This window comes from Nicotiana sylvestris, chromosome 8, assembly GCF_000393655.2.
Source record: "Nicotiana sylvestris chromosome 8, ASM39365v2, whole genome shotgun sequence".
Taxonomy (NCBI): Eukaryota; Viridiplantae; Streptophyta; class Magnoliopsida; order Solanales; family Solanaceae; genus Nicotiana; species Nicotiana sylvestris.
Genome location: NC_091064.1, coordinates 186,706,742 through 186,733,894, shown reverse-complemented (window position 1 = coordinate 186,733,894; position 27,153 = coordinate 186,706,742). Strand labels below are relative to the sequence as shown.

Here is a 27,153-nt window from a genome sequence, read left to right as displayed (position 1 = left end):
CGTAGTGATAATTTTATTTTTGCACTATTCTCATAGGTGTCATTGGAACCTAAAAATAGCCACAAAGTGAAATAATAACTCATATTTATGGCAAAGCATAAAGGTTGACACGATATAAACGATTCTTTGATTACAACGTGACTTTTATACTACGACTTGAACTCTTATTTGGTATGATTTTATCTTTTTAAAAATATTTTTATTTTAAAATTTCAATTTCTATATATATATATATATATATATATAATTATCTTTATAATGATTCAAGTGAAGATATTTCACTTTAATCGGCTATCTAAAATTTTAAATGATTCTTTGACTGGATTTATTTCAGTATGACTCCACTTTAAGTTTATCAATATCTCTAGCCCCAGAATTAGAATTTTTAATACCCTATATATACAAAAAAAATTGTTCTTTGAATCATTAAATGTTAAATTAGTTGATTATTATTATAAAATATTGTATATATTGTCTTAAAATTGTCAAGTAGTTTATTTTTCGACACCATACTTGGCTTAACCTCAATGCAAACTACTCAAATTGCATTCCAATTCAAATTCGAAAATCATATCAGTTTGTTAGTAATAGTGGTTTTTAAAAATGATACATAATGTAAGTAAAAAACATTCTAAGATATCCTTATCTTATAATCTATATATTTGAGTTGAAAAAAAATATTTAAAATCGATGAGATTAACTTTCAAATTTTTTATCCTCAACAAAGATGAAACATAAGAAGAAATTTGTTGTCATCTTTTATTTCTCGTTTTTAGATCTTTCTAACATTTTTTCAATATTTATTTTCTTTTATCTTATTTTTATGTCATTATTTCTTTTGTTACAAAAAATTAATTTATTTCACTATAAAAGAATGAGTTTTAATAAAAATTGTCTACATATGAACTTTAATTATATTTTTAGTCTTTGGTTGAAACTATTTCATATTTTCTTTTGGCTTTATCTAATCAGCGTAAATAGGTGCTCACTCGACCACTTAAATGAAAAAAATTAAATGATGTGTAATTTATATATAATCCATATATAATATGTGTATAATCATATGTTGTCGGTATATTAGCTATAAAAAGTAAACAATAAATATGGCCGGATATTATGTAAATATTTCATAAGATTTCGATTTTTTGAGTTTATCCATGATATAACTTCTATTATAGTAATAATTTTAAAACTCTCTAAAAATGTTCAAAAATATCTTATCTTTTTATTATCTTTGAATTAAAAAAGTAAAGAGTTTTTTCGAAATAATTTGTTTACATAAAAAAAATATCACGTCATACCAATTTTTTCTTTATATATACTCTTTGTTACACTTAAAAGTCGCTATAGAAACTATCAATTAGAAACGAAGTTCTCTCTAGTTGAGTTTGAAAAAAAAAACTTTCACATAATCTAATGATTCAAAACTAATATTCTTCAACGAAAAAAATATTATACTCTTGCAATATTGGCTTAACTATAGCTAAATGAAAGGGTTTCAGCTTATACCTTTCAATTCCTTGAATGTGCTAAATTGAAATTAGTGATAGCAATTGTATAGCCAAAGTTTTGTTATTTTTTTGATGTCCATTTATGCAAATTGACTCTTCAAACAAATATTCTTCAAGAAGAAAAAAGAAATAATTTTTTTTAATATTGACTGATTTTGTGATGTTTCTTTCTCCATCATGTATGTTTACTTTATTATATATGTAAGTAAACTCTTATTTGGTTTTGTAAACTCTTTTTTGTTATTTGGATAAATATAGACATGTACCATATATATTACATTTATTTTAAAAGAATTTCGTTTTACTCAAATCTAGCTACAGTGTTTCAAAGAACTATACTTATAGGATTTTAAATGTGAAAGAGTTTTATAGTTATATGGAGTAGTTTTTTTTGTTGCTAGAGGCGAAGTAGTATTTAAATAATTAGAAAAAATAACAAAAATTTCTAACATGATTGCATATGATCATTAACCGAATTAAGTATGATAACATGATAAAAAAAGATAAATTTTATTTTAATTTAAATTCGAATTTTAGAACTTTATCTATAAATTAACTAAAATAGTCAAATATATAATAAAGTTACCATATGCTATTGACATTTATTAGCTTGTCACTTGGCTTAACCATAATGTCAATTATATATGGTAACTTTCTTGCTTTAATATATATATATATATATATATATATGGATATATGGTTATGGATATGGATATATAAATTATAAAAGGGTCAAAATCATGTTTCCGCTCCAACTTTTTGTTTCACATAAATCAAACCCCAGATTTCAATTTGAACAATCCAACATTATCTCCTCATGTCTCAATTGAATTTCTTAAGTGCTTGTTTTGTCCTTTAAATTATTATAATTTGTCACTTTTTATTTTTCATAGAATTATAATATTTTTTTATTTGTATTATAGACTTACCTATATAACAAATCACATCATACTTTATAATAAAATTATTCTTTATATAATAATACTCGAGCAAATATTTTTTTTTAATCCGCTAGGCAAGCGCCTAAGGTTAGTTTTTTATTAATAAAAAATAAATACAAATGTCTTGATGTCCTACAAAATATAGAGCATAAATTTTGTAAAATACATATACCTTATTATCAAATTGAGTAGATCACTCAAAGTTGATATCACAAGTATTACTAATCATTGTATAATAAAATTAGCCATGAGAAGCATGTGTAGGCCATGAATTAAACAATGAAAAGAAGTTCAGCATTGTCTTTTAGTCCAGACCAAGCCCAGTTCATTTGATTTAACACGTGTCTTGCATCCGTACTCAAAAAGACGCTAATCCATTGTCGAATCTCCATGACTTCTTTAGTGATTACAAACTGAAGATTACCATGCGTTGCCCAAGTCTCCAAAGCTCCTCTAATGTTCAAGAGCATGTGCATTCTCCAGTTTTTTGCTCCAGCACCCCAGATTTTATGGAGTTGCTAAATTGAATTGCATGCTCAAATTCTACGTCCCTGCATTGTTGTTGTCGACTCCTCATGCGATAGAGGAACAATCAAATATTTCAGCTAGGAAAAGGGTTGCAATATGCTTCTGATGCAAATCTTTTTCAACGTGCTTAGATGAAAAGTCAAGCGTGCGTTGATCTGCTGTCCCTATTGTATAATGGCTGACTGCCTCGTTGAAAAAGCATCCGTCGATAACTAATAAACAATTAAAAGCTGCCAAAAGTGCATTGCTCCTTTCGATTCTTAATCCAGTTGTTGTCCTTGCTTTCTCGACAGCGTTGCCATCCCAATATACTAGTGCATGCCTTTCTGCATCCATGCGTATGCCATGCATGCCCCTCCAGAAATGTGAAAAATCATGCTTGACCAAAATAACATATTCCAATTCATTGTCCAGCTTGCGTTACACTGCCAGACAACAGTTCCATGTCCCAGCTTTTTGTTATCGAAACCCCGTGTGCATTCCTTCTTTCCCATGTGTATGCCATCATGCAATTCTTTGTGAAAACAGACGTGCAATCCTGTTGTAATTTACAATGTCCTCCCAACTCTTGTAGCTCGTCGACCGAGTACTCTCTAGGACCCAAACATCTTGAAACATGCATTCATATAATAATGGTAGAAAGCATTTGTGTATTCCATGTCCTTGATGAAGCATGTGTCCATTTAAAATTTCAAAAAGACAGCATTGGCCTTCGTATCCATCTCTTCTTGGAATCTGGCGAGCTCCACATGCTAAAAGCTGTGATGGCTTTTGTTTAATGGCAAGATTCTCATCGAAATTAAGCACTTGTACAGCATGCTGGTTGTATATCCAAGGAATTGAATGCACGCTTGCACCCCATGCTGGATATGTTTCCAATGCCTTTAGCCATCCCTTTTGTGCTCTATTATTGATTTGCTTTTGTTCTTTAGCAGAGGTTTTGTCGAAAAGTTGCATCATTGAATGTCATAAGCATTGTGATACTTGAGGATGTATCACAACTTGTGCATTAGACTCGACTTCAGTGCCCCATGCAATCGATCTGGGCATTCTGATCATATGTTCCCTGCTTATGCATATCATGATATCTCTTTCAAGGTATTGAGTACCATGTACTAATACCACCCAATGAAATTGACAATCATGATAAGTCATCTCCACATTACCATTCCCTGCACAGAAACACCAAATGTTAGTATAATAGAAGATCATCAAGATCTCTTCCCATAAGATTCGACCCTGCTGATTAGTTAAGTCCATTCCGTTTCTCCTTCTCATTTTGCCTTTGTTCCACTCCATATTTATCTCTTTTTTGGCTTTGTTCCTTCCCCTTGTCCTCCTAATTCCTTGCAACCTTTACTCTTATGTAAGGACATTGCATCTTATCTTCGTTAATGATCCTCCTTCCTTTTGAGTCCAGATCCCAGAAACCATGGCACTCAGTATTTCTTTCATCTAGAGCATAATTGGCAATGTGGTCTGCTAATGTATTCCCTTCTCTGAATATGTGAGTGACCTTGATGATACTTTGTTCCTTCAGTCTTAAAATCTCCTCTACATGTTCAGTTATATACCAAGGAGGATTCCATGAATCCTCTATAATGTTATTTAATAGCATAGAATCTGTCTGCGGCCATATCCGGAAATAATTAAGACTTTTGCACATCTTCAATGCCTCCGCAATAGCTACTGCTTCTGATACATTGTTGGTTCCTTCAGAGATCTCCCTTCCTTCTGCATATATCAAATCACCTGCCTCATCCCTTATGTAGAAACCAATTGAACTCCTCCCTGGGTTCCCTCTACATGCTCCATCCGTATTTACTTTGATCCATCCTCTTGAAGGAAATTCCCATAACACTTTATCATATTTCAGTCGAGGTGTGTACTGCTCCATCATTGTCAGTAAGTCCAGCCACTTGTGAGGCATCTGCAGTCCTAGCTTTTTCAGTTGGACTAGCGATTGCAAAGTAGATGGCACCTGGTAAATAACTCTGCTCACTGACACTGCTTCTCCATATTTCAAACTGTTTCTTCTTTTCCAGAGTTCCCATACTATGCATGTAGGTAAAGCTTGTAACACTGGCTTCAATCTAGGTACTACTGGTGTTGTCCAACACTTTGTAATTGCTTGATGTAATGACAACCCATCTAATGCAATTCCTGCTCTCCTCATGAAGTAACTCCAAACACTTCTAGCTGCATTTGATGTGAAGAACAAATGTACTAATGACTCCTCCTTGGGATCAGCACAACACCAATATTTAGAAGCCATGGAGTATCCTAGTCTACGCAAGAAATCATCAAGTGGCAGTTTGGCTTCCCACACCTTCCACAGGAAGAATGATATCTTGAAAGGTAAACCTTTTACCTATATCATCTTATAAGTTAATCTTGGGTTAGCTCTTCTTCGCAGGTAATCCCATGCAGACTTTACTGTAAAATGTCCCCTTGTTTCAAGCATCTAGAAAGGAGTATCTAACTGTGAACTTTCAGTTGGTGGTCTAATGTTCTGCACAATGTGGTGTGCTAAATCTTCAGGTAGGCTCTCAAACATTTTATCCACATTCCACATACCATTTTCAACCAGATCATTGACATTATGAATATCCTCATCGATGCCAAACTCCGCAGGCACTTGGAAATATAAGGCTCCCATCTCAGTCCAATTGTCGAACCAGAATTGTGCTGATCCCATTCTCAGTTCCAGTAGATTTGGTGCTCAATCAAATCCCTACATTCTAGCATTTTTCTCAACATATGGGATCCACGCTTCCAAGGTACAATTATTGCATTTAGTTTCTTGCAGTACTTTTGACTAATAAATGCACTCCATAAAGTGGGCTTAGTCCTGAAATTCCACTACAATTTGCAGAAAAGTGCCTTGGATACAACATGTAGGGACCTGAAACCTATGCCTCCCTCCTCATAAGGCATACAAAGGTTAGTCCAGGATGCCCAATGTCTAGTGTTTCCTCCCACATTGCCGCTCCAGAAAAACTTGGCAAAAATGCTATGTATTTTGTTGATCACATGACTTGGTGGATTCACTGCTGACAACATATGAATTGGAATACTCTGCAGGACATTTGCGCTTAAAACAGCTCTGCCTCCTACAGATAGGAGTTTGCCTTTCCATGACTGGAGTTTGTCCATAACCTTAGTGATTAAACCCTGGTAATAGTCTCCATTTCTTCTTGCATAAAAAATAGGACATCCAAGATAGGTCATAGGGAAACATTGTCTTCCTATACCTGTAATCCTTTCCACCTTATTAATCACCTCATTATCCGTTAAGTGATGCATGTATATGGGTGATTTGGCTTTGTTCACCAGTTGACCAGATGATGATTCATAAGCTTGCAAAACCTCCATGACAAGTTTCAACGAAGTTTTATCAGATGAGCAGAAAATGATTGTATCATCAGCGTATGATAGATGATTTATTTTTGGGCTCCATTTTGGCATTCCAAATCCACAGAAATACAGGTTAGTGTGTAGTGAATTCAATCCCCGAGAAAGTGCTTCTGCTGCTAGAATGAATAGAGTTGGTGACAAAGGGTCACCCTGTTTAACTCCCCTCGATGATTTGAAGAAACCGTTAGGCTGACCATTTATAAGCACAGAGTACCAATTGTTCCCAATCAAATAAAAGATCAAGCCAATAAAAGCTTCAGGAAATCCCATTTTCCTTAGTATTTTGGTCAGGAATAGCCATGATAGCCTGTCGTAAGCTTTTGTCATATCAAGCTTAATCACAACGTTCGGACCTGCTTTTGTTCTCAACCTGATATTCGTAATAATTTCTTGAGTTAATAGTACGTTCTCAACTATGCTCCTGCCCTTCACAAAACCTGCTTGTTCCTCTGAGATTATGTTTGGTAATAATTCAACCAACCTCTCATGAATTACTCTAGAGAAAATCTTGTTAACAAAGTTGCTAAGACTGATTGGTCTCATGTCTGCAAAGGTCATCACTTCTTTTTTCTTTGGTGATAAAACCAGGTTTGTGTGCGTAACACTCTTTGGCAGCTGCTGACCGCAAAAGAAAGCCTTGACCATTTGGACAACATCTTCTTCAATAATTTCCCAGCATGTTCGGTAAAAGGCTCCAGTGAAACCATCCGGTCCACCAGCTGAGTCCCCATTCAACCCCATAACTGCTCTCTTCACTTCTTCATTGGAAGGTAAGGCCATCAATCTTTCATGTTGATCACTATCTACCATTGAAGGCACATGATTTAGAATAACGAAATCATTTGGGACTGCACTCTCAGTAAACTGATCTTTGTAGAGCTTTATTGCTTCTTCTGCTATTAAGTGATCTTCTTCAATCCAGTTACCAATGCTATTCTGGATCCTTGATAATTTCAGTCTCTTTCTTCTCCCATTAACTTGAGCATGGAAGAATGTAGTGTTTCTATCACCATCTTTGAACCATAACATGCCAGCTTTTTGTCTTCAGAATTCTTCTTCTAATGCTAGATATTTAATCATTTTAGCTTGGACCTGTTGTAATCTTTGTCTATTCATTTGTGTAGGATTGACTTCAAATTGTCTTTCATGAACTAAGATCAACTCCTCAAGGCTTGCAATCTTCTGGAATATATCCCCATATGTAGCTCTGCTCCAGGTAGATAGTGCTTGTTTAAGCTTCTTTCACTTGTAGTTAAAAATGCAAAAAGGGTTAGCACTAAAATCAGCATTCCAATTCTCCTTTACAACATCTTTGAATGTTTTATGCTTTGTCCAGAAGTTAAGAAATCTGAATGACTTCTTAATTGGAGGAGTTTCTATATCATATTTCAGCAGCATTGGGCAATGATCAGACCCAATTTTGGATAGGTGAGTTATCTCTAAACCAGGAAAGGTCTGTTGTAATTCATTATTGCCAAGACATCTGTCCAATCTTTTAAAAATGCAGTCCTCCTCTGATTTTCCATTCCACCATGTAAATATGCTTCCTTTAAAACCCAAGTCTGTCAAGTTGCAGGTGTTGATGCAGTGCCTGAAGTCGTCTACTTCAATGAGAGAAACTGGCAAGCCCCCAAATTTCTCTTCCTCATCCCATATCACATTAAAGTCGCCTCCGACTAGCCAAGGTATTGTCATATCTGATGCCATTGCATACAATGAATCCCACAGTTCTATTCTTTCAGTGCGATCACATTTGGCATAGACTAGTGTAAGGATGAGCTCAACATGTATTTCAGAGTGCGTTAATCTCAAAGTCAGCTGTTGAGTCATGTTATATAAAATAGTAACCTCAAAAATTTCATCAATAAATGCCCAAATCTTGTTTGACACATTCACCACAGCTTGTGCCAGACCAATTCTTGCTCTATACCTCTCCATTTTGTGAGACTGTTGCATGGGCTCAAGGATTCCTATGAACTCAAAATGATGTTTTCTGTGCATTGTAATCAGCCTTTCAAATGCTTTCATCGTGTTTACTGACCTGACATTCCATATAATGGTATCCATTAAATGTTTTGGGATTTGGACAGTGTTCTCCTTGTTTGTACTCCACTAACTGGGACAGTAGAAGTCTCTTTTGACTGATTCTTTTTTCCTTTTGTTGCAGATTTTACTAGTTCAATAAGCCTTGGCGACAGATCTCCCTACTTGGCAACATTAAGGAAATTTTGTGCAATGGATTCCTCATCCATGTCTCTACCTTTAAGTTATGCATGGTTAGCTTGATCATGTGCTTCTTTTGATGTAACAATATCCTCTACCAGGTTGATGAGTTCAACATCTTTTTCAGCATGTTCATTGGTCAACAACATTGTATTGTTCGATGGAACGATACTTCCTGCTACATCCTGCACGGTGCTCAATGGAACAGTACTTCTTGCATAGACCTGCACTGTCATAGCTTGGTTCTTGTCTGCATTCTTGTCTTGTTTCTTGTCTGCATTTTTAGCTTTTTTCAAGATATTACTAACAACATTATGTGAAGTCCCTCCTAGATCTATAATATTAATGTTCCCCTCTTTTGCTGCTGCTGCTGCATTTGTGCATTCATTGATGCTTTGAATATTGATTGCATTGGCATTACCATTAACACTTTGATCCTCATCTTCCACTTTATTTCCTCCAACTTCTTCATCACTATGCATTGTATCTGGAATCTGACCATCTGCTAAGTCTTCCTCTGTTTGGTTGAGCCATAATCTCCCTCCTGCCCATTTTTCTTTTTCAGTGGTCCTGAATTTCTCAAAATCTGTATCTTCAACAAATTCATTTTCTTTATTGTTTGCTAATTGTTGTTCAACTTTGGTGTCCTGTGAAGGAATGTCTTGACATGAAGTATTGACTTGAACCAGATTATTTTTGAATGCCATTTGTACCCAGTGGGCAGTTGACTCATTGTGAAAATGTTGTTCATTCCCCAAATCTTTTTGTACACAACCAGCTGTTGATTCCCTATTTGCTGCATGATTTCTTATTGCTGTAGGATTGAAAATAGGTGCTGCAGGGTTCAGTTTCTTGGGTTGTGTCTTGGATGATTGTCTCCTGGATGAGCTAGGAGAAGTTGCCTTTTGTACCATTTGTCTAGTTGAAAAATCAAATTCCAGCTCCTTTGACTCATTCTCCACACCTGCTGTGGAATTATTTTGCTGAATATCATTGTTGCCTGTGGTTTTTGGAACTTGAGTTTCCTCCACAGCTGCCAGTTGGTTGCCTTCATTAATCTCACCATTTTCAATTTCTAGCACTGCAAATTGGTTGGTTGTTTGTATTTGTTTTGCTGAGTTATTATCCACAACAACAATTTCTTTCCCAGCTGCACCATTACCCTCAATTTGGTTACCTTTGTTCTGCCCTCTATTGTCCCTTACTTCCTTCCATTGAGGGCCTACATTACCAACCACCTTGCCACTACTGAGAATCATTATAGGAGCAGCTTGCTTCCTAGCTTCCTTATTATCCTCACCAACAACTTCTTTATTTTTCTGTTGCTCGACAGTTCTGTTTTTCATTATCTCCGGATGAATTCTCCAGCATTCGATTATGTCATGCCCTTGTAGTTTACACTCTTTACAAAACTTAGGTAAGTAGTCATATCTAATCGTCACCCATTCTGTTCTTGTCGATTTTGTAACCTCATTCTCAATATCCATACGAACGTTCTTCGGCATGTCTGTTAGTAAGTCAACTAACACTTTCACTCTTGCACAACTTGGCCTTGTTTTGTTGATAGTTGCCATATCGAGGTGCTGTGGTTCTCCTACAGCTGATGCTAAGGAAAAAAGGCATTCTTTTACTAAATAAGTTGGCAAAAGATTTGGAAAAGAAATCCATGCCATCACCTTCGATGTTTCCTCTCCAGGTTTAAATTTTGAATCATATATCAATGTTCTCAGTTGGTATTCTTGTCCAAATTTATCCTTGATATAGTATACACTTTTCGACGCAAACTCGATGTAGTCCTGCCATAAAGTTAGTCGTATCAAGATGTGTTTATCCCGCAGATAACCAATGGTGCATTCTCCTCTAATTCCACACTGCATTGGTATGATTTTACGTAGTTCTTGCATATCTGGCCAGCCATATGAGAACTTACACACTATGGCATATTGCAAACCTTCAATTATGTTCATGCGTCGAATTTCTGCCTCTGTAAACTTTACCATAAGTTGTCCTTGCAAGAACGTAGCACGTCTAGGCATTATTGGCTCAACCCTCGACGCAACAGTTGATATCTTTTGCGCAACCGCATTGATCGCATCTGGTTTTAACACAGCAGCAAAATTCATAGATGCTATGTTGTTAGGGAGTGCTTGGGAGGGCTGACCAGCCATTGTATGAGGCTGGTCGCCAGGCTTGTATGCCATGAACGACTTCAACTTTCCAGGTTGGAGGAGCTACAGATATTCGGTTCTTCAGCAAAGATTCACTTACATCGATCAACTGCAGTAATTCTTTAGCACTTTAATTACTTGACAAAGTATACAGGAGCTTCTGCTAAAAGAAGACGATGCTACAATATCTTAAAAATAAGATCACGTATCAATAATGTCTGCTACAAAAGCTGAACTCTCTAACTAGTAACTGCGACCAAAAGTGTTAATTTTCAGTACAAAACAGCCTTTTGCTAAAGGAGATGAAGCTACAGTAACGAACTATGTTGCAATAGGTTATAGATTTTAGCAGCAAATATGTGGATTTAACCTATGCATCCAAAACAAACCATTCACTTCACGTCACCAACAACAAAAACATAACAAATGCAATAGAGACTATCTGCTACAGTAGTTCGAGAGCTAAAAGTAAGATCTAAAGCTTGTAGATAAAGACTGAAGGGTAAAAATAACAGGATGTTGTTTGGTATGAGAAGGGTGTTTTTTGGGACCAATATTGAGATATTACCTTGTCGGATTGCCGGAATTATGGCTGATGAATAGTAACGGAATCACTATTCATGGTCTTCCTAGAGAGAAGGGAAAGACTTTAGGGTTTTTGGTAGTCTTCGAGCAAATAATTTGAATTGCGGCTACAGCTTATTTTTCCTTTTTAATAGAAAAATAATTTTATTATCAATTGTGAGTATAATTCTGGTTGTTCTACTGATTCTTTTCTCCAGATTATTCTTTATTTCCCGGCACAGGTTCACCAGACTTAATTGGTGTGTGTTTGCGTCTTTTGTACATTATTAGTTAGTTCATTTAAAGTTCTTATATTCATGTGTTAAATTGGTGCATATTACCATGATCATTCAAGTAAATAAATCTACAAATTAGATTACTTTCCACTTTATTGCTACTGGTATTCTGCTCAGTTCATCTTGTCGAGTACCTGTGCTTAATGTCAACTAAACATGAGGATAAACGTAAACAGTTAATCCGCTTCGACAGAACTTGAAATTTTAAAAAGGCTATTACAATTGTCAAAGGAGTTTTAGTTCACGGATAAACCTTTTCTAGTAATTGGAGGAAAACAACAGTGGTTAAGCTCTTTATGGTTTGCGAATAATCTTGTTTATGGTTCATGAATAAATGACAAATTGGTGAAATTCGATCTGAAAAAGGCTACGAAATGAAAATTTCTATACAGCTGAAAAGACCAAGATTCGTGCAACAAAAACCCTATAATAACAAGAGCAGAACATAGGATGAAGCAAGAATTAACAGTTCAAGCTGGAAACTTGAGCTAATTAATCAAAACAAAAATAAGACGTATCCCAATAAAAGAGAGGCAAAACAAAATCACTTGAGCAGAGTGTCGACAACCTCAAAGAAGAGATGAGCCATTTCTGGACTCGGCGTCTTGACGGCACACTTGACACCAGGGGTTCCAATAGCTGCTGTTTATTCAAATTAAGAAAGGAATTACTCATAGGAATCTTGGCATGAAAGATACAACAGCTCCTGGTTAGCATGTTTGCCCTTAACGATAAAGAACATGTTTGGTACCACTAGTTAATCAAGGGTTGCTTCAACGCCATTATTAACAGCTGCAGGTAACTCCTTTGATACCTCATATGAATCAGGTAGTGACTTTCTGTCACGATCCTAGTTCGCCCTCCGTGAATTGTCGTAACGACACCTAATCTCTACAACTAGGTAAGCCTAACAAATGCGGAACATAAACGAAACTTGCGGAAGAAATAATCAAAAAAACCAAAATAACTGAATGGAAACAATAGTTATAATGTCGCTCGGCATATACAACACAACATTCTCAAAACCAAGTACACTTTCCCAAAACCCGGAAACTCACAGAAACACAAGCCTTTGGAATATCTAACAGTCTAACTCCAGAATATCTAACAAGAAAGAAAATACAGAAGGGCAATGTTTAACAGCTAGAATAGAAAGGGACTTCTCGGTCTGCGAATGCGGCAGATGTACCTCGAAGTCTCTAGAGCAGTCGCCTCCATCAAGGATGGTAGGCCTGAGTAGCGGTACCTGGATCTATACATGAAAAACATGCGCAGAAGGGGCATGAGTACACCACAACTATACTCAGTAAGTGCCAAGCCTAACCTCGGTTGGGTAGTGATGAAGAAGGTCAGGGCCCTACTGAGATTAAATAAGATATAAGGGTTAACAGTGTGGAATAAAACAGTATAAATAAGTGCAACAACAAGAAATAACATAGGATTGAAAGAACAACAACAACTAGAACAGAGACAAAATAAATCACGGGAAGGAAATACAGCTCAACACAGAGATAACAACCGAGCATCTTCCAAGATACCATCCTGTAGTCCCAATTACAATTGTCCGGTGGATCTCCCGGGATACCGTCCCGTAGTCCATCATATATATATATATATCCAAAGGATCTCCCGGGATCCCGTCCTGTAGTCCAACTATCAGTGCGCGGGGAACTACCGAAATCCCGATCCGTAGTCCCCAAATATAAATACTTAGTACTGGGAGAATCTACCGGGTGCAGTCCCGTAGTTCCATATAACTGTGCAGGGGAATCTATCGGAATCCCACATCCGTAGTCCCAAATAAACAGAAAAGGGGGATCTACAAGAATCCCACATCCATAGTCCCAAATAAACAGACAAGGGGGAGCTACCAGAATCCCACATCCGTAGTCCCAATGTAAATACACAGCAGCAGCAGGAAAATATTCAGAAATGGAAATTTCATATTAAGGCAACAAGTAATTCTAGCCTAGCATGTTGCACGAAATTCAAGTAAAGTAGATTGAATAAATAAAGCAATTAAATTACTTAGACTTGCTTTCCTAAGCTAACAACAGACTTGATAGTACAAGTAATAAAAACAGGAAAAGAAACATACTAGTAAATACTTAATGAAAATCGGATTTCCAATAATTTGCACAAGTACGCACTCGTCACCTCATGTACAAGACATTTCAATTACCAAATATACCAATCCTAAGGGAAAGGTCCCCCACACAAGGTTAGACAAGTCACTTACTTCGAACCGGCTCAATAATCAATCCGAAACCACGCTCTTGCCACGAGTACTCGACTCCAAATGGCCCAAATCTATTCAATTCAATTTCATAATGTGAATAACACTTCAAGTAACTGATTCTACAATTAAAGTCTAAGCTAATACGCGAAACTATGTAAAATGACCAAAATGCCCCCCGGGCCCACGTCTCGAAATCGGGTAAAATTTATATTTTCAGAATCCTCACACTCTCACAAGTCTAACCATATCAAAATTATCCCAATCCGATGTCAAATCCCCAATCAAAACTAAATGTCTTGGTCTAAGAACTTTTCCCCCAATTTCCACCAAAATTTCGAAATTAAAGGATAGATTTAAGTGTAGATTCATAGAAATTAGTCTAAACCGAGTAGCAATTACTTACCCAAATCGCCCAGGTGAAAATCTCTTCAAAAATCACAATCTCCTGAGCTCCCTAGTCCAAAATATGAATTTTGGCTCAAGCCCTCGATTTTGGGTTTTAAAAATCTGCCCAGGGATTCCCTTAATCGCGAACACGGTCAAACCTTCGCAAAGCACAAATTGACGTTGACCATTTTTCCGTCTTCGCGAATGCGAAGGCTGAGCTCCCAGCCTATCGCGAACGTGGCCCACTTCTCGCGAACGCGTAGATCAAGACCCCAACCCTTCGCGAATGCGGGACCTCCCTCGCGAACACGAAGGCCAAACCTTCAGCTCCACGTCCTATCCTTTCGCGAACGTGATGGCCAGTCGCGAACGTAAAGAACAACTGGTCTGCAACACACCAACAGTTTTTCTGCAACTTCAAACATCAAGAAATGGTTCGATTAACCACCTGAAACTCACCCGAGGCCCCCGAGACCTTAACCAAACATACCAACATATCCTATAACCTCATTCGAACTTGTTCCAACCTTCGGAACGCACAAAACAACATCAAAACACCTATTTCTCATTGGATTCAAGCCTAAGAATTCCAAAAACTTTAAAAATATGCTTTCGATCAAAAAGTCTATCAAACCTCGTCCGAATGACCTGAAATTTTGCACACACGTCACATTCAGCACTACGGAGCTACTCCAACTTTCGGAATTCTATTCCGACCCTCGGATCAAAATCTCACTATCGAACCGGAAACTTCAAAATTTCAACTTTCGGTATTTCAAGCCTAAATTATCTACGGACCTCCAAAACCCAATCTGAACATGCCCCTAAGACCGAAATCACCCAACGAAGTTAACGGAACCATCGAATTTCCATTTCGAGGCCGTCTTCACACTGTTCCGACTACGGCCAACTTTCTAACACTTAAGCTCTCATTTAGGGACTAAGTGTTCCAAAACCCTCTGAAACTCAAAACCGAGCATCCCGGCAAATCAAAATAGCAGAAATAAACTCGGGGAAAGTAGTTAATAGGGGATCGGGGCGTTAATTCTTAAGACGACCGGCCGGGTCGTTACATTCTCCTACACTTAAACATTCGTTCGTCCTCGAACGAGCATAAAGACATACCTGGAGTAGTGAAAAGATGAGGGTAACGACTGCGCATATCCTGCTCGGTCTCCCAGGTCGCCTCCTCGACCGGCTGACCCCGCCATTGAACCTTTACCGATGCAATGTTCTTTGACCTCAGCTTTCTAAGCTGCCTGTCCAATATTACTATTGGCTCCTCAACATAGGATAGATTGTTGTCCAACTGGACTGAACTGAAATCTAACACGTGCGACGAATCACTGTAATACCTCCGGAGCATCGAAACATGGAATACGGGATGAACTTCGACCAAGCTGGGAGGTAAGACAAGCTCATAAGCAACCTCCCCAACACACCTCAATATCTCAAAAGGGCCAATAAATCTCGAACTCAACTTTCCTTTCTTCCCAATTCTCATAACGCCCTTCATTGGCGAAACCCGAAGCAGAACTCGCTCTCCAACCATATAGGAAACATCACAAACCTTTTGATCCGTGTAACTCTTCTGTCTGGACTGGGCTGTACGGAGTCTATCCCGAATCACCTTGACCTTCTCCAAAGCATCCTGAACCAAATCTGTGCCCAATAATCTGGCCTCACCTGGTTCAAACCAACCCACCGGAGATCTACACCGTCTTCCATATAAAGCCTCATACGGTGCCATATGAATGCTGGACTGATAGCTGTTGTTGTAGGCAAACTCCGCCAATGGCAAGAACTGACCCCAAGACCCTCTAAACTCAATCACACACGCACAGAGCATATCCTCAAGAATCTGAATAGTGCGCTCGGACTGTCCGTCTATCTGAGGGTGAAATGCTGTGCTCAACTCCACTCGAGTACCCAACTCATGCTGAACGGCCCTCCAGAACCGTGATGTGAACTAAGTACCTCTATCTAAAATGATGGACACTGGAATACCATACAGATGAACAATCTTCCAGATATAAATCTCCGTCAACCGCTCCGAGGAATAAGTAGTACACACAGGAATAAAGTGAGCGGACTTGGTCAGCCGATCCACAATTGCCCAAATAGCATCGAACTTTCTCAAAGTCCGTGGGAGCCCAACTACAAAGTCCATGGTGATCCGCTCCCACTTCCACTCCGGGATCTCTATCTGCTAAAGTAACCTACCTGGTCTCTGGTGCTCATATTTCAAATGTTGACAGTTGAGGCACCGATCTACAAATCCAACTATATCCTTCTTCATCCACCTCCACCAGTAGTGCTGCCTCAAATCCTAATACATCTTCGTGGCACCCAGATAAATGGAATACCACGAGCTATGGGCCTCCTCTAGAATCAACTCTCGAAGCCCATCAACATTGGGTACACAAATCCGACCCTGCATCCTCAATACCCCATCATCACCAATAGTCACATCTCTGGCATCATCGTGCTGAACCTTGTCCTTGAGGACAAGCAAATAAGGGTCATCATACTGCAGCTCCTTGATACGATCAAATAAGGAAGACCGAGAAACCACGCAAGCTAGAACCCGACTGGGCTCCGAAAGATCCAATCTCACAAACTGACTGGCTAAGGCCTGAATGTTCATCACCATAGGCATCTCCGATGCTGGTAATAAGCCAAACTCTCCGTCCGACGACTCAAAGCATCGACCACCACATTGGCCTTGCCCGGGTGATACAGAATAGTGATATCATAGTCCTTCAGCAACTCTAACCACCTCCTCTGGCGCAAATTTAGATCCTTTTTCTTGAACATGTGCTGCAAGCTCCGATGGTCAGTATAAATCTCACAGGGAACCCCATATAAATAATGACACCAAATCTTCAGGGCGTGAACAATGGCAGTTAACTCAAGGTCGTGAACAGGGTAGTTCTTCTCATGTATTTTCAACTGTTTGGACGCGTAGGCAATCACCCTACCATCCTGCATCAACACCGCTCCGAGGCCAACCCGCGAGGCATCACAATAGACCGTATAAGACCCCGAGCTTGTAGGCAATATCAAAACTGAGGCTGTAGTCAAAGCTGTCTTGAGCTTCTGGAAGCTCGCCTCACACTCCTTCGTCCACTGGAATAGAGCACCCTTTTGGGTCAATCTGGTTATAGGGGCTGCAATCGATGAAAACCCCTCATCAAAATGACGGTAGTAACCCGCCAAGCCAAGGAAACTGCGGATCTCTGCAGCTGAGGATGGTATGGGACAATTTTGCACGGCCTCTATTTTCTTCGGATCCACCTGAATGCCCTCACTCGATACCACATAGCCTAAGAATGCCATTGAATCTAACCAAAACTCAGATTTCGAGAACTTAGCATATAACTTCTTCTCTCTCAGAGTCTGAAGCACAATCCTCAGGTGCTGCTCATGATCTTTCAGACTCCGGGAATACACCAGAATATCATCAATAAAGACAATGACGAATGAGTCAAGATACGGGCGAAACACACTGTGCATCAAATGCATAAAGGTTGATGGGGCATTGGTCAGCCCAAATGACATAACAAGGAACTCGTAATGACCATACCGAGTCTTGAAAGTAGTCTTCGGGATATCTGGCTCTCGAATCTTCAATTGATGGTAACCTGAGCGCAAATCAATCTTAGAAAACACTCGTGCGCCCTAAAGCTGGTCAAACAGATCATCAATACGAGGCAAAGGATAATGGTTCTTAACTGTCACTTTGTTCAACTGGCGATAATCAATACATATACGCATAGAACCATCCTTATTCTTCATAAAGAAGATAGGATCACCCCAAGGTGATACACTAGGCCGAATAAAACCCTTATCAAGCAATTCTTGTAACTGATCATTCAACTTCTTCAACTTAGGAGGAGCCATATGATACGGAGGAATAGAAATGGGCTGAGTGCCCGACAACAGATCAATGCCAAAATCAATATCTCTATCAGGCGGCATACTTGGAAGGTCAACTGGAAACACAGTAGGAAAATCCCGTACTACTGGGACTGAATCAACTGGAGGGGTATCAATACTAATATCTCTCACATAAGCTAAATACGCGCCACACCCCTTCTCAACCATACACTGAGCTTTAAGAAAAGAAATAACTCTACTGGGAGTGTGATCTAAAGTACCCTCCACTTAACACGCGGTACACCTAACATAGCCAGTGTCACGGTTTTGGCGTGGCAATCAAGAATAGCATAATGGAGCGACAACCAGTCCATGCCTAAGATAATGTCAAAATCTACCATGTTGAGCAACAATAAATCGGCTATGGTCTCAAAACCACTAAGAGCAACCAAACACGACCGATAAACGCAGTCCACAACAAGAGAATCTCCCACAAGAGTAGAAATATAAACAGGGAAACTCAAAGAATCCCGAGATACACCCAAATGTGGAGCAAAATAAGAAGACACATAAGAATAAGTAGAGCCTGGATCGAATAGAACCGATGCATCTCTGTGACAAACCAGTATAATACCTGTAATGATAGAATCGGAGGCAACAACCTTGGTACGAGCAAGAAGGGCATAGTATCTGGCCTGGCCTCCCCCTCTAGGGCGACCTCTACCTCACCGACCTCCACCTCTAGCTAGCTGAGAAAGTGGGGGAGCAACTAGAGCTGTAACCATAGCCTGAGAACTCTGTAGGGCATGCTGTGGCTGAGAAGTCTGTAGAGGTGCACCCCTCCCAAGTCTGGGGCAATCCCTCACCATATGACGTGTGTCACCACACTCAAAACAAGATATGAGATGACGTGGTGGCTGTGACTGGCTCGGGCCAAGTTTGCTGGACTGACCTCTGAAAGCACCCCGCGCAGGAGGCGCGCTAGAAATCGGAGGTGCATAATAAGGCTCCTGAGGTCTAGGAGGAGCTGGAACACTACTGGCTACTGGAATAGCTGAATGAACAAGAGGACTCATATAACCCCTACCATGACGACCTGCAGCTGGGGTACGGGCACTAGAATAATGGCCCGACTCTTGAGACCTCTTGGCCTCCCTCTCCTCTCTTTCCCTAGCATGCATATCCTCAATCCTCCTAGCAATGCTCACCACCTGCTGATAAGAAATATCCATCTCCAACTCACGAGTCATGCTAGACTTGATGCTGGGAATAAGGCCCTCAATAAACCGGCGAACTCTCTCACGAACAGTAGAAACCAAGGCTGGTGCATGCCTAGACAAACTAGCGTAACAGACAGCATACTCTGAGATAGTCATAGCACCCTAGCGCAAATGCTCAAACTCTGCGCGCCATGCGTCCCTGAGGCTCTGAGGAACATACTCTCTTAGGAACAGATCTGAAAACTAAGTCCAAGTCAGTGAAGCAGCCTCATCCAGACTATCTAACTCATAGGTGCGTCACCACTCATAGGAGGCTCCTCGAAGCTGGAAAGTAGTGAAGGAAACCCCGCTCGATCCTGATATACCCATAGTACGTAGAATGCGGTAACTCTCATCTAGAAATCCCAGAGCATCCTCCAATGCTAGACCGTTGAATACATGAGGCTTGTACCTCTCAAGCCTCACCTGCTCCTCCTCGGAAGCCGCTGCACTGTCCTCGGGCTGAATTGGCACTGCAGGCGGTACAAGAATAATCTCAGGGATCTGATCAACATGCACTCGTTGCTCAGGAGTGCGGGCGGCGGGAGTCTATGCTCCTCCCCCGGTCTGAGATGTAGCTGCAGCAAGGGGAAGCAACCCTGCCTAAGCCAGAGTGGTGTACATGCTCATGAACTGTGCCAAAGTCTCCTGAAGGTCTGGAGTAGTGGTAGCAGTAGGCGTGTCAGGCGCCTGGACTCCAGCTAGAACTACTGGTGGTACCTCGATGGCAGCTCGCGCAGGTGCTCTGGCTGCACCATGTGCGCGTCCTCGGCCTCTACCCCAGCCCCGGCCTCTGATGGCTGCAGTAGGGGGCGCGGGTGTCTGATCATCTCGGGTAGCACGTGTCCTCAGCATCTGTGAGAAAATAGAAGACAGAAGTTTAGAATTGTGATGTCAAAATATCGTATGACAAGGAAATCAAATGAAGTAGAAATTTTCCTAACAGTTACATAGCCTCTTGAAGATAAGTACACACGTCTCCGTACCGATCGACGAGACTGTAATAAACCGGCTTGTGATCCATGACTCCTATGAACCTAGAGCTCTGATACCAACTTGTCACGACCCCAGTTCACCCTCCGTGAACTATCGTGATGGCACCTAGTCTCTACGACTAGGTAAGCTTAACAAATGCGGAACATAAACGAAACTTGCGGAAGAAATAATCAAAAAAACCAAAATAACTGAATGGAAACAATAGTTATAATGTCGCTCGGCATATACAACACAACATTCTCAAAACCAAGTACACTATCCCAAAACTCGGAAACTCACGGAAACACAAGCCTTTGAAATATCTAACAGTCTAATTCCAGAATATCTAACAAGAAAGAAAATACAGAAGGGCAATGTTTAAGAGCTAGAATAGAAAGGGACTTCTCGATCTGCGGACGCGACAGATATACCTCGAAGTCTCTAGAGCAGTCGCCTCCCTCAAGGATGGTAGGACTGAGTAGCGGTACCTGGATCTGCATATGAAAAATATGCGTAGAAGAGGCATGAGTACACCACAACGGTACTCAATAAGTGTCAAGCCTAACCTCGATTGGGTAGTGACGAGGAAGGTCATGGCCCTACTGAGATTAAAAAAGATATAAGGGTTAACAATGTGGAATAAAACAGTATAAATAAGTGCAACAACAAGAAATAACATAGGATTGAAAGAAGAACAACAACTAGAACAGAGACAAAATAAATCACGGGAAGGAAATACAGCTCAACACAGAGATAACAACCGAGCATCTTCCAAGATACCATCCTGTAGTCCCAATTACAATTGTCCGGTGGATCTCCCGGGATACCGTCCCGTAGTCCATCATATATATCCGAAGGATCTCCCGGGATCCCGTCCCGTAGTCCAACTATCAGTGCGCGGGGAACTACCGAAATCTCGATCCGTAGTCCTCAAATATAAATACCCAGTACTAGGGGAATCTACCGGGTGTAGTCCCGTAGTTCCATATAACTGTGCAGAGGAATCTACCGGAATCCCACATCCGTAGTCCCAAATAAACAGACAAGGGGGATCTACCGGAATCCCATATCCGTAGTCCCAAATAAACAGACAAGGGGGAGCTACCGGAATCCCACATCCATAGTCCCAATGTAAATACACAGTAGTAGCAGGAAAATATTCAGAAATGGAAATTTTATATTAAGGCAATAAGTAATTCTAGCTTATCATGATGCACGAAATTCAAGTAAAGCAGGTTGAACAAATAAATCAATTAAATTACTTAGACATGCTTTCCTAAGCTAACAATAGGCTTAATAGTACAAGTAATAAAAACAGGAAAGGAAACATACTAGTAAATACTTAATGAAAATCGAATTTCCAACAATTTGCACAAGTACGCACTCGTCACCTCACATACAAGGCATTTCAATTACCAAATATACCAATCCTAAGTGGAAGGTCCCCCACACAAGGTTAGATAAGCCACTTACCTCGAACCGACTCAATAATCAATCTGAAACCACGCTCTTACCACGAGTACTCGATTTCAAATGGCCCAAATCTATTCAATTCAACTTCATAATGGGAATAACACTTCAAGTAACTGATTCTACAATTAAAGTCTAAGCTAATACACGGAATTATGTAAAATGACCAAAACGCCCCTCCGGCCCACGTCTCGAAATCGGGTAAAATTTATATTTTCAGAATCCTCACACTCTCACGAGTCTAACCATATCAAAATTATCCCAATCCGATGTCAAAATCCCCAATCAAAACTAAATGTCTTGGTCTAAGAACTTTTTCCTCCAATTTCAACCAAAATTTCGAAATTAAAGGATTGATTTAAGTGTAGATTCATGAAAATTAGTCTAAACCGAGTAGGAATTACTTATCCAAATCGCCCAGGTGAAAATCTCTTCAAAAATCGTAATCTTCCGAGCTCCTAAGTCCAAAACATGAATTATGGCTCAAACCCTCGATTTTGGGTTTTAAAAATCTGCCCAGGGATTCCCTTAATTGCGAATGCGGTCAAACCTTCGCAAAGCACAAATTGACGTTGACCATTTTTTCTTCTTCGCGAATGCGTCCCCTTCTTCGCGAACGCGAAGGCTCAGCTCCCAGGCCATTGCGAACGCGACCCACTTCTCGGAAATGCGTAGATCAAGACCCCAGCCCTTCGCGAACGCGAAGGCTAAACCTTCAGTTCCACATCCTATCCCTTTGAAAATGCGATGGCCAATCGCGAACGCGAAGAACAACTGGTCTACAACACACCAACAGTTTTTCTGCAACTTCAAACATCAAGAAATGGTCCGGTTAACCACCCGAAACTCACCCGAGGCCCCCGGGACCTCAACCAAACATACCAACATATCCTATAACCTCATTTGAATTTGTTCCAACCTTCGGAATGCACAAAACAACATCAAAACACATATTTCTCATCGGATTCAAAGCCTAATAATTCCAAAAACTCTAAAAATACGCTTTTGATCAAAAAGTCTATCAAACCTCGTCCGAACAACCTGAAATTTTGCACACACGTCACATTCAACACTACGGAGCTATCCAACTTCCGGAATTCCATTTCGACTCTCGGATCAAAATCTCGCTATCGAACCGGAAACTTCAAAATTTCAACTTTCGGCATTTCACGCCTAAATTAGCTACGGACCTCCAAAACACAATCTGAACACACCCCTAAGCCCGAAATCACCCAACAGAGCTAACAGAACCATCAGATTTCCATTTTGAGGCAGTCTTCATACTGTTCTGACTATGGCCAACTTCCCAACACTTAAGCTCTCATTTAGGGACTAAGTGTCCCAAAACTCTCTGAAACTCAAAATCGAGCATCCCGACAAATCAAAATGGCAGAAATAAACTCGAGGAAAGTAGTTAATAAGGGATCGAGGTATTAATTCTTAAGACGACTGGCTGAGTCGTCACATTTCCAAGTCTGATAAAGAAGCAAATGTTATCCATTGTTAAGCACCCAACTTGCTTAGGTGGTTGTAAAAACAATTGGCAATACAATGGCGGAATGCATATAGAACAAAAGATGGGCAATGAACACAAAAGGGGGAGTGAAATAAATTTTTAGAAGTGCCATTGGAAGAGCCTAGTCATTTGTTGCAGGCAAAGATCTAAAGAATGCAGATAAAATGCCAAAGTTAGCTGATAGTTTCTAATAGAAAGGAGCTGCAAGAGATGACAAATACAATACTCTGAGGTAAGAAAAACAAAGCCAAGGCCCACACATATTATGCCCCATTAACTTGAGCAGAGAGTAATACATACATCAATTCCTAATCAATCTATGCCTCAATCCCAAACAGAGAGCAATACATGAATTTAGATAGAAATTCAACAAGGTTGTTACCTCAAGAAAAGAGGAGCACTCCATCCTTCCATCCTCGGTGCAAAGTACGTGAATATAGATTTTATCATTGAAATACTATACTATTTGTTGATTGTTTTTCACTGCAACCTGTAAAAGCATATTTGGGGGTCCAGGAGAAATGTTCTGTAACAATTACCCGAGTCATACCTCCGGCGAGGCGAGTAATTTGGATATCTTCTTGTATCATTCCCCGGAAAAATATAGTATTAGTTGTTTGTATGTGATTCGAAAAAGTTTCTAAAATGAATATGGACCACGTCTAGGTCTCAGACTTTGATATCTGCAGAATTGGTGTGCGCGTGCATTTTCTTTTAGCTTGTATGCACAAGAAAAAAGCTACAAAACATCAAAGTATACAAATCAGACATCACCACCAAGGCTTATAGTCTATTGACACTAGTGAGCGTCACCTACACAGTAGGTGTAGGTTCAATTCTGACAGTTCTTTTTCCCCTTTCTTAATTCCCCAACGCAATAGAAAATCATTAAGAAATAAATTTATCAAACATCTCTTATAAAAAAATAGTCATTTGCATTGCAGGAGAAAGTGATAAGATATTTTAAGGACCAAGAAAAATTGCTTCAAATACTATCGTGAAGTATTACGTTTCTCATATTCTTGTATGCTTCGTTGTAAAAGATGATACAGTTAAAAGATCAACCTTCACTGGATTGTTCTAATTCTGTATGTATGTCATTCGATTATTTCACCCAAAACAAAGAAAAACAGTAAAAATCAAAGTAATAATTTTAATCTCTCGTTTGTGTATCTACTCACTCTAAATTGCTATCTTAAGTTGGAGTTCAAGACAAACCTTCATACATATATAGAGAATACGAACAACATGAAACTGAAGTAGTACGACTTGTTTAGTATTTCAGAGACAAATACTTGTGAAGAAATTAAGGGGAAGCAACCCTTGGCAAATAGTCGAATTCGACATGTTGCCAAAGTCAATGTAGAGCGTAGGGTGTGATAGGATAAGGTCATCGATTTAGACGTCAGAACTTTAGAGTTTGAATTCGATGGAGCTACACAAATCAAAAGTTTATCAGGCAACATTCTGAAGATAGCAGATCAGACAGTTAACACTAAATTACTAGCTCAAAATAATTAGTCAATAGTCACAATTATAAGATAACAAACATTAAACCATCTAATAGTTGCAAATGTACCTTTTCCACTGTAATAAGTCAACTCTCCATCACAGAACGATTAAGAGATTTGATACAACATTCTGCATACTCAGTCATTTCCATAGTGACAAAAGCAAATTCATTAGACTCTTTGGTTCGAGGATCTGTGAGGAGATGACAATCAAGTACCTAAAAGTAATAAAGATATCAGACCACTAATGAGAGTCATGGGTGGTAAGACTACTAGAATTCAACCCTCTATTTATCATGTTATCAGAAAAATAGATTTTTAAGCGAATTGTTGGAAATATTTTAGTTAGGGCAGCATGCATTTTAAATCCCATTTAGTTAATAGGTTAAGACAAGTCAATGTTAGCTATAATAGACCTAATATATGTCCACATTATAGCTGCAAATCTGCACAAACTAAATGTGGCACAAGTAATAACGAAACGCCTCAATGAGAATTTTGTTTATTGCTGCATCCAGAATCTGATAGTTTAGGAATTCCAAAACGAGAAAACTGCAATTGAAGCACAAACATTTACTAGTTCAAGGTCATGCACGCATATATAGGAAGGAGGGTAGTTCTCAAGTTTATTTGACAACTACACACAAATGATTAAAATTGTTTTACATTATTGAGGCACACATTGTTTTTTTTGAAATATCAGAGGATATTATGGAGGTTCACACATTCAAAGCTAACATACATTTGTTGAGTTCATGCGACAGCACCAGACACACCATAAATCTGAACTAGGAGCCCAAGCAAATAAACGATGTATGCAGTCTCAGTTTTTATTAATTCAATTTTCAAGCATCAGATGAGAATCTAGATATAGTTGGCTAGTACCATAAATGCAGAAAAACAATAAAAACTAAATATCCATTGCTATGACCATTGAACATAAGACACTTTTTTGTTTTTTTGTTTTTTTGGTTTTGATAGCCAATGAAAGCACTCATTTTTCACTTGAACACTGGGACTGAGGCGTAGTTGTTGTTGTATTCAACGGGGCAACGGGCCTAGAATTCTCAATCCTCAATGAACCATTTTTAACTACAATTCAAAATTAAATTAATTTGTAATATATAAAGGCTTCAAACTGACCTTCTTCTTGCACATATCCATCAAATTTTATACTAAAAACTATTTAAACACACACAAAGACATAGTGATACGCAGATAAAAAGAAGGGGTTGTAAGAAAATTACATTTGGTAGCGAAAAATGGTGAATGATAACACCTCAAACATAAAAAACTTCCATTTTCCTCAAAATATAAAAGAATAATATGAAAATATTCTTACTTTAAGGAAAAAAAGAAGGGTTTCAGTTGAAATTAAGCAGAATAACTTTGATATGTGAAGTCTTTTCACAGTTATGGACAAAAGAAAGAAATTTAAAGAAAATGAATGAGAATTGAAAGAAGCTGACCTTAAAACTGAATTCTTCGAATGCAGTTTCAAACAATGTGGAAAAGCCCTATGTGTTGAAATAAAGTCAAAAGACGTAATCAGAAATTGCGCAAGTATGACATGTCGCATCGAACTGTAGTTTATGGTAAAAACTTAGCGTTTACACCAAACCAATAGATACATGACATATGTCTTGCATATGGATTTCAATCATTTAACAATGAAAAAGTATATATATTCTTATCTAATTAAATAATTAACCATAGTGAGTTAATGTAGTTTGGGGTAAACACCCGGTGTGGGTAAGTATTTACCGTAGTTTTTTTTTGCTTAAACGGAGAATTACATTAATAAAAGTTAAGCAATTACAGGAAAGAGTATTGAACGGCTAGTGCTAGTGCCAATTACATCAAAATCTAATTGCATGAAAATAAAAGGAAGAGGGTCTTCAAAAAACATGCTATCTTGTGTAGTTGAACCCAATGTCAGTCTTCCAAATTTTGCTAAGGCATCTGCCACTCCGTTGCCCTCTTGATAGATGTGGCCAAGATGGTGGACTTTCAGTTCATAGAGCATCGACCTGCAGTTGAAAACAATTTGTGAGAACTTTGGACTACCAATTTATAGAAGTTGAACTAATACATGCGAGTCGGTTTCAACCAGTAGTGGGTGGATACAGTGAGTAATGACAAAGGATAACCCTTGGTAAAGGGCTAAAAGTTCTGCTTGGAGTGCATTTGTATTTGGTATGTATCGTACAAATCCATAGATCCAATGTCCCGATGAGTCACGAAAGACCCCCTGCTCCACCACATCGTG

The 27,153-nt window shown here is 39.0% G+C and overlaps 2 protein-coding genes across 2 annotated transcripts; both read right to left on the bottom strand.

The window, feature by feature from the left end:
* Nucleotides 1-4,319: 4,319 nt before the first annotated feature.
* On the bottom strand, nucleotides 4,320-5,255 carry LOC138876127 (uncharacterized). Its single transcript, XM_070155026.1, has one exon. The coding sequence runs from the start codon at nucleotides 5,253-5,255 to the stop codon at nucleotides 4,320-4,322; it is 936 nt and encodes a 311-aa protein (XP_070011127.1).
* A 2,384-nt stretch (nucleotides 5,256-7,639) lies between these two features.
* Nucleotides 7,640-8,464, bottom strand: LOC138876126 (uncharacterized). Its single transcript, XM_070155025.1, has one exon. The coding sequence runs from the start codon at nucleotides 8,462-8,464 to the stop codon at nucleotides 7,640-7,642; it is 825 nt and encodes a 274-aa protein (XP_070011126.1).
* Between the last annotated feature and the right edge of the window lie 18,689 nt (nucleotides 8,465-27,153).